Consider the following 9,062-nt stretch of genomic DNA (forward strand, 5'->3'; position numbering starts at 1 on the left):
ATGAATACTTGTTAGTAGTAGAGGATGGAAAACGAGTTCCCTAACTAAGCTGCATGGTCTCTGGGTAACCATATGAGTGAGTATTAAAAATGACATTCAGTATTTAAAACCAGAGTGGGATAAGACACAGGCCTACAGTAAGTAGTATAAATATTAATAATTCTTGGGCTGATCAGAGTGAATTAATTCCCTTGATATCTGGGCTATCTATAGCAGGCTAATAAAGCCTGTCATAATCAATCACTGCATGAATTAAGTGTCTGGTTTAGAATATATTTGCCTAATATTAGCCTATATCATACATTTAGGATAGGAGAGTAAAAAGCCACTAGAGAACCAGTCTGCCTACCTCATAGGCCTACAGTATGTCCTCAGCAAAGTATTCAACTTTTACTGGGTCTGGCCTGATAGTTGACACCTCTAGTTATTTATAAACATCATGTTTCATATGCAGCGTCAGCGTAGCAAGAGAGAATGCCATCTCTCGTCTCGGTTGCACTTTATCATCAAATTTGAAACCAAGCATTGATCCTAGGACCTGGAAAAAATAACACAGATCTAGAGAAATCAGATAGATCTCACTAGGGCGGCAGTAGCCTGCGAATAGAGCGTTGGCCAGTAACCGGAAAGGTCGCTGTTTTGAATACCCAAGCCGACAAGGTGAGAATCTGTTTATGAGCCCTTGAGCAAGGCAGTTAACCTTCATTTGCTCCAGGGGTGCCATAATACTATGGCTGACCCTGTAAAACAACACATTTCCCTGCACCTACTGGTGATGTGACAATAAAACATAGATATTTTTTGCTACAATACCTCAAGGCATACCTGAGATGCACAAGTTAAAAACACTTTGCAACAAAATGTATTTTTACAGTAGCACACAGAAAATAGCCTGAATTACTGGATACCAGTATTTAATGGTGAATTATAAGTATAAGTATAATTTGACACGTGCCTATACAGGCTGCACTATACTGTCTAATCTACTGCATGTAGTGTTTCACCTCTTATAATGATGGGTTMTAGACCATACGTTCATGTCATTTTTACTGAGCAATAATGATCAAATTAATCAATAATGGCTATTTAAAAACAACCACATATTTAAATATTTCTGTTTTAAACTATAGATGTTCGGCAGCTGGTTATTGTAATGCTATTTGAGTTATTATTTCCTGAACCATGTATATACAAACTGATATTCAAAAGTAATGTGACTCACATTGGCTACAGTAGCCTAGTATAACAGTGACCGTAAAAAGTACATGTAAACATGGACAAATGACAYGAAAAAGTGTTYTTCYATGTCTGAAAATAATATGACTTGATTCACGGGGCCGCCCATGGGCTACCTATCCATTAGGACACGGCGCTATATAAAACGCKATTGAGAAGCACGCGTCAGAGAACCTGCGGTACAGCCTATCCGCAGCATTGGAATAATCCTCGCGCTCACTCTCCGGTCAYGATACTCCAATCAAACGGATTTAAAAGCGATGAAGGAAATTCTGTTGAAGTTGTTGAACATTTGTTTTCCGAGAACAATGAACTCAATGTCGTCATTCTGCCGAAGATATATCATGGAACAATGGTTGTTCTTTTAGAGTACTTTTATTCTGCACCAGTCGATTTAGGAAGAGTTTGGTGAATGTGTTTCGTTTTCAACGGTTTCTTTGGATTATATAGATACCTGTATATCTTTCTGGAATCTGGATTTAGAATAACACCACGGACTATTCCGTTGAAAGGGTGGACATCACAATTGACTGGAATTATTCATCCCTATCTGGAATGGTAATGATTATTCATTAAATATTTTATCATAATTATTATGGCTTTTTATTTTATTTTTGTGTATGGCAACAGTATTAATAAAGGGTAAGCAAATGGACAGCTTTGGAAAAAAATAACTMTCCTCAAAGAAATGATGCTAAGAATGTTTCAGAGCCACAAAGACATGTCAGTGGTATGTTTGGCATGCTAGTGCATATTTAAAATAGCTAAACACACCTTGAACTCAATAATAATTACAGGGTGACTCGATGATAAGGTAATAATTAGTCATTGAGTAGGGGGATTAGGATGATAGTGAAAGGTGACAGGTCAATCTATTTTAGTTTCATTTACAGTAAGGGTGAGCTGTGCCTGGAGAACTGTTTTCCTCAAGTTTATATCGTAGGTCTATTCATGACACATATGCATTTATACTGAATGTAAACAGGTGCAAAACCACCTGTTGGGATTTTTTTTTACTATAATAAGAACAGAAAATAATAGAATATATATTGAGTAGTATAGAACAGCCTAGTTATTAATTGAGTTGGGTAGAATAATCTTGGCAGCATATATCACCTCTATTAGTGACATTAGACCACTGAATAAAACAGACAAATCTGTATTAGAAACATAGCCTCTAGACTGTCTGCCACATCAATACAATATAGACACACTGCTGAAACACAAACATGTGTGTAGAGTTAACAGAAATGTGTCTTTTTGCTTAAGATGTATTGCTTGAAAGTCTACTTTTAACCAACGAACACAGACATTTGAGGCGGTTAAAAAAGAACCATCACCTCAATGTCATGTCCATGTTTCCATGCTTCCCAAAGACAAGTGTTAATGTGAGGAAACCATTTTGTCAAGAGAGAGAGCGAGAGCGTGTGTTGCCTGCTGCTCCCTGATCTAGAACACAGCCTGAGGGATTGAAGCTGCTCATGGAATGTGTCTCAATAGTTATGTGCTTGTCAACAGGGAACTGTTATAACTTGCCCTTCGTTCTAACCCGTCAGTGGCGTATGACTAATGGACAACAGATTGTGTGATACAACAGAGCGTTTTTCAGCAGAAAAGTCATTACACCAGTGTGTGGAGACACTGCAGAATGGTTGTGTCTATATTTGTGTGCAGACACCCTCTCAGTTGTATCACGGAAATATCAGTTGTGTCACAACTATTGTGTCAAATGCGTTGTACATCAATTGTACAACCTAAGGGTGAATAGAGCAGCTGTTCTGTGGGATTAGGTGGAAGCTGTCTCTAACCGCTGATACAGGATCAGATTTTTGTTTATGATTCCTTAATGGTTATGTTTGGGAATTGGGGCAGAATGAGCTGATCCTAGACCTGTGGTTAGGGGTTAGGTGCTATTACCTCAAATAAAAATGTTAAATAAATAAAATCATTATTCATCATGTACACAGTTTACAGCAGGTATAAAAGTTTAAGTGAAATGCTTGCGTGATAGACGCTCAACATTGCAGTACAATATCAATAAAAATCAAAAGTAAATAAAAAAGAATGAGTAATTAGAGGAAGGTAGTATGCATAGTAAAACTGATATGTACACAATAGAATATACAGTGTAGATATGAATGTGTTATGTCAAGTATGACTGTGTTACAAATATAAAGTGGATAGTGTCTTGGTTGCGCAGTTGAATAAATGGTATATAATAGAACAGCAGTGTTAAGTGTGTGTGTGTGTGTGTGTGTGTGTTGTGTGTGTGTGTGTGTGTGTGGTGTGTGTGTGTGTGTGTGTGTGTTGTGTGTGTGTGTGTGTGTGTATGTGTGTGTGTGTGTGTGTGTGTGTGTTTATGTGTGCTTCTGTGTTTGTGCTTGTGTGTAAGGGTTGGATGTGTGGAGAGTCAATGCAAACAGTCTCTGAGGTACAGATAGCTATTTCTGTCAAGTTTAAAGGGGCTTTAAAGCATATTCTATATCTATGTGGGTTTACAATAGGATAGAGAACTGTGGTGTCATTCATGAGTTACTCATCCTCATGATATTTTATAGCTAGTAGATAGCTAGATRGGGAAGAAGACATGTGTTGCTGAAACTTGAGAGTCTAAATTCTAGTATTGACTGTGTGTGTTTCCCATCTATATTGCTACCTATACGATGACCCCATTCCCCCATGTTACTTACAGGTCATTGAAGCCTGAAATACCACTATAATCATATTGTCTCTCTCCTTCTCTTCTCAGCCTCTCTCAGTGATGGGGTTCCTGACCTTCAAAGCCCAGTGATGCTAGCCATGAATCACTACAACCTCTCCGGGCCCCCGGGGGCCCTCGACCCCCTCTCCAACCTCAGCCAGTGGGACACGGAGATGGTAGGTAGGCCAGATATTAGTGAAGTGGAACAGTAACCGGAAGGTCACTGGTTAAAGTCCCGGGGGCCAGAACTAGCTAATGGAGGGAGGCTGGTTTCACTTCTGGGTGTGTGTATGTGTGATGTCCGGTGGGTTGAATAACATAAGACAGCAAAAAGACACAGTTCAGATTGTGGTTGGACATGAAGTTGTATTGTATTTTGCATATTGTATAGGTGGAAATGGAGAGTCTGGCTCACCAGGGGAACCTCACCTCGGACAAGCCTATGTCCGGAGGCCCGATCGCAGCCGCTCTCTCCATGACCCTGGGCGTCATCTCCAACATCGTGGCCTTGTTCATCCTGGCCAACGCCTACTCCCACCAGCGCCGACGCTCCAAAGCCACCTTCCTCCTCTTCGCCAGCTCCCTGGTACTGACAGACTTTTTTGGCCACATCATCCCGGGAGCGCTGGTCCTCCGGCTTTACCTCTCCGGAGGGGTGTTCCCCGAGGCGGCCGCCGCTTCCTCAAACGGCTCGACCGACCCCATGTGCCAGTTCCTGGGTGGATCTATGGTCTTCTTCGGCCTGTGCCCGCTCTTCCTGGGCTGTGCGATGGCCGCCGAGCGCTGTCTGGGTGTTACGCAGCCGCTGCTCCACTCCTCCTTAGTTACCACYACCCGTACCAAGCTGTCCCTCTCTGGTATCTGGCTGGTGGCCCTCTGCGTGGCCCTGCTGCCCTGTTTCCAGCTGGGGACATACACCTACCAGCACCCCAACAGCTGGTGTTTTATCAAGGTCAGTAGCCAGCAGGGCTGGGGTCAATTCGAATTGACATCTGTCAGTTCAGAAAGTGATTTTAATAAAAAATGTAAGAAATGGAAAAACGTTTTTATGTATTATTTATTGATTTAATTCAATTTGAATTGAGCCCAGCCCTGGCAGCCAGATACTGAGCTCCCCTAATGCTTCAGGTTGAACATTCTCAAAGGTCTATGGGAGTTATTTAAACAATGTGACGTTTAGTAAATCTGCCTACCACCATTAAAGTGAATGGGATGTTTTTGGAGGCATATGACAGGATAAAGTACAGAGTTACATACAACAACGACTAAATGTCTGTGTTCTCCTTCATCAAGGTCTTAGCTAACGATACCCAGGAAGCGGACGTAGCCTTCGTTACGCTCTTCTCCGGGCTGGGCCTGACGTCGCTGGGGGTGGCCCTGGTGTGTAACACCATTAGTGGGCTGACCCTGGTTCTGGCCAGGCTGAGACGGAGGCCATCGGGCTACTCAACGTCCCACAGCCACCGCTCAGTAACCAAGAGCCATGATATAGAGATGGTGGTGCAGCTGGTGGGCATCATGGTCACGTCCTGTATCTGCTGGAGCCCTCTGCTGGTGAGTGGGACAATCGCTGCCTAGGACATGAACAAGTGTAGATGCTGATGCCACTGATTCCATCCACCACACCATGCCTATTCCCTACACCCGCTACACATCTAGAAAAAAGTCACCCAACAACAAAGACTGGCCACAAGCCCCTTCAGTTTGATCCATTTGTACACTGAAAATACACAAGATAGTTTATTTTACGCATAATTATTCCAAAGAAATCGAATTAGGTCGTCAATGCCCCATCAAAAAAATAGGTTGCATGATGCTTCTGGATCAAAGTATAACAATGAACAATTATATCTCTTCTCTTATGCCCCAGATCTTCGGGCTCATGTCGGTGATGCGCTCCTATAGGGGCTCCATTGATAAAGCTGACATGGCCACCTACGAGACGTTGAATTTGATGGGCGTGAGGCTGGCTTCCTGGAACCAGATCCTGGACCCCTGGGTCTATATCCTGCTGCGCCGGGCCGTCCTCCGCAAGATCTACCTCATCACCAAGCGCCAGGCCGATTTGAACGGGAGTGTGCTCCGACACTGGGGGGGGAACTCGTTTCAGAGCAAGAGCTCAGAAAACAATCCCGTTAACAGGATATGAGATCATAACCAAGCGCCAGGCCGATTTGAACGGGAGTGTGCTCCGACGCTGGGAGTGGAACCCCTTTCAGAGTCAAAGCTTGGAGAAGAATACAGTCAACAGGATATGACTGTGTGACCGACGGTGTTCGAGTGAATGACAGAAGAAGACTGCATTAGCCCGCTAAGCTAAAGCCTAGTATTGACCAGGGAGCCAAAGCAACTCTTTAGGTCTCAGGCAAGGTTACTCATCATGCAGCGAGCGTGGTCCTTGGTACTTTGTGGAGGTCACCGACAGAAAAAGAGGACATTTCTGTTATCACGTATAGTGAAGGATACGATGCTCTGAAAAATGAGGATTACATGTTCTTCAGCCATGGCAGTATCTCTCAATCTTCTTTATCACAGTGACTGGCAAGCTAAGATCATCCTCCTTTGGATATCTCTTAAATTAAAACTAGGAATTGAGTACRGACATACCCGGTGTCCGAGTACGGTCTATTGGACCAGTCAGTCTGCATTATCCCACTGACCGAGAGTTGAGAAACACATTATCCCACAGATGGAGAGTTGAGAAACACATTACCCCACAGATGGAGAGTTGAGAAACACAATACCCCACAGATGGAGAGTTGAGAAACACATTACCCCACAGATGGAGGAGTTGAGAAACACATTAGCCCACAGGTGGAGAGTTGAGAACACATTAGCCCACAGATGGAGAGTTGAGAACACATTAGCCCACAGGTGGAGAGTTGAGAAACACATTACCCCACAGATGGAGATTGAGAAACACAATACCCCACAGATGGAAGAGTTTGAGAAACACATTACCCCACAGATGGAGAGTTGAGAAACACATTACCCCACAGATGGAAAGTTGAGAAACACATTACCCCACAGATGGAGAGTTGAGAAACACACTTGCATAGTGAGTAGGTCAAAGGCTTGAAGCGTATGAAAATGTGCAGCTATATCAGCACAGGTTCATCTGAGAGATCAGAAGGTCAAAGCCAAGCTACATATCTTCATGAATAGAATGTAACGCATAAAAATATCACAATTCATTCAACATATTGGATCTCATTTGTGGAACGTTACATTTGATTATTCTGAAGTCTGTTGGTTAAGGTTTAACAATGACATTTTAACATCATTGATGTCTAACGATTCCAGAACGATTCCGAAAAAACGGAGTTGTATGCTATGTAAATGTTATGCTAAGATTAAGATTGCCTGTTAAGTAAAGGGAGAACTATGATTTTTCCTGAGCTTCTGATGTATAAAAATGCTACTTCATGTCAAATATTGTACAAGTTATAKATATTTATTGCTTTTCCTCAATTCTCTGGGGACGTMTAAAGAAGTTATGGAATGTAAAGCAATTGAATGTGATGAAATAAAGAAGAATGTTTTGACTGAATTAGATACCGTTGTTGTCCTTCTTTTCCTCCTCTCCGCCAAGGTATTAAATACAGTATTACAATAATACAGTATGTTCAAAGGGTGTACAGTARCCTGAATATATGGTGGGAAAACACACGATGCAAAGAAATCAAATGGTGTAACTGGGTCCATTCTAGTAAACAGTGACTATTATGCTCAAGTGAATATTCTTCAATAGGAAACTGAAGATAAATACRGCAGCCTGCTTWCCGCCTACGTAGTTCTCTGAAAACTTTCCTRTCAAATAACTGTATGTTTGACACAGCWTTTAAATCATACATTTGGAGAAAGGCCAAAGTCAGCAAAACACCAAATTCCCWAAACACACGCAACAACACAAGCCAACCCAGCAAACCAGGACTGAGGGTCATCATAACACCTCATAAAACATCCCTGTTCAGTTCTGAGTCCAACGCTTGGTTTATTTATTTCTCAGGGCCCTTTACAATCCTTCCTCTATAGTCTCTAGACTTTACAGTCTTSTCTACAATTCATATATTCTGTCTGACTTGGTSTTTTTTTCATTCAAATGATAAGATTCTGGAAACTATGCTGGAAATGTGATTCCCATGGGACAAGAGCAAGAAAGGAATGRTGGTTTAGAGTCAGTAAATTAAATAGCAAATTATATCGACCATGGCAGTCAATAAATAACACTCATAGTTCTTTCCTATAAAATTTTGGACTCCAAGCCACACTGAATAAAATTGTGGTAGCCACGTATGTACAGTTGCAGTCGGAAGTTTACATACACTTAGGTTGGAGTCATTAAAACTCGTTGTTCAACCACTCCACAAATGTCTTGTTAACAAACTATAGTTTTGGCAAGTCGGTTAGGACATCTACTTTGTGCATGACACAAGTAATATTTCCAACAATTGTTTACAGAGAGATTATTTCACTTATAATTCACTGTATCACAATTCCAAGTGGGTCAGACGTTTACATACACTAAGTTGACTGTGCCTTTAAACAGCTTGGAAAATTCCAGAAAATGATGTCACAGCTTAGAGCTTCTGACAGGCTAATTGACATCATTTGAGTCAATTGGAGATGTACCTATGGAATTATTTCAAGGCCTACCTTCAAACTCACTAGGCCTCTTTGCTTGACATCATGGGAAAATCAAATGAAATCAGCCAAGACCTCAGAAAAAATGTAGACCTCCACAAGTCTGGTTCATCCTTGGGAGCAATTTCCAAACGCCTGAAGGTACCACGTTCATCTGTACAAACAATAGTACGCAAGTATAAACACCATGGGACCACGCAGCCGTCATAACGCTCAGGAAGGAGACGCGTTCCCTCTCCTAGAGAGAACGTACGTTGGTGCGAAAAGTGCAAATCAATCTCAGAACAACAGCAAAGGACCTTGTGAAGATGCTGGAGGAAACAGGTACAAAAGTATCTATATCCACAGTAAAACGAGTCCTATGTCGACATAACCTGAAAGGCCGCTCAGCTAGGAAGAAGCCACTGCTCCAAAACCGCCATAAAAAAGCCAGACTACAGTTTGCAACTGCACATGGGGACAAAGATCGTACATTTTGGAG

General features: G+C 42.0%; 1 protein-coding gene across 6 annotated transcripts; it reads left to right on the plus strand.

Moving 5' to 3' along the window:
* The first annotated feature begins 1,408 nt into the window (after positions 1 to 1,408).
* ptger1a (prostaglandin E receptor 1a (subtype EP1)) lies at positions 1,409 to 7,487 on the plus strand. 6 transcript variants are annotated; one of them, XR_011481478.1, is made up of 6 exons: positions 1,409 to 1,794; positions 3,986 to 4,113; positions 4,329 to 4,889; positions 5,231 to 5,491; positions 5,808 to 6,818; positions 6,882 to 7,487. XR_011481478.1 is itself a non-coding variant. In XM_024008877.2 (5 exons), exons 2-5 carry the CDS (start codon positions 4,027 to 4,029, stop codon positions 6,084 to 6,086), a joined length of 1,188 nt encoding a protein of 395 aa, XP_023864645.1. In that variant the 5' UTR covers positions 1,409 to 1,794; positions 3,986 to 4,026; the 3' UTR covers positions 6,087 to 7,487. The 6 variants fall into 6 exon arrangements, 1 of the variants encoding a protein (XP_023864645.1); XR_011481479.1 differs by having other exon boundaries at positions 5,808 to 6,788; XR_011481481.1 differs by having other exon boundaries at positions 5,808 to 6,758.
* Positions 7,488 to 9,062: the final 1,575 nt, after the last annotated feature.

The sequence above is a fragment of the Salvelinus sp. IW2-2015 genome, linkage group LG18 (assembly GCF_002910315.2).
Source record: "Salvelinus sp. IW2-2015 linkage group LG18, ASM291031v2, whole genome shotgun sequence".
NCBI lineage: Eukaryota > Metazoa > Chordata > Actinopteri > Salmoniformes > Salmonidae > Salvelinus > Salvelinus sp. IW2-2015.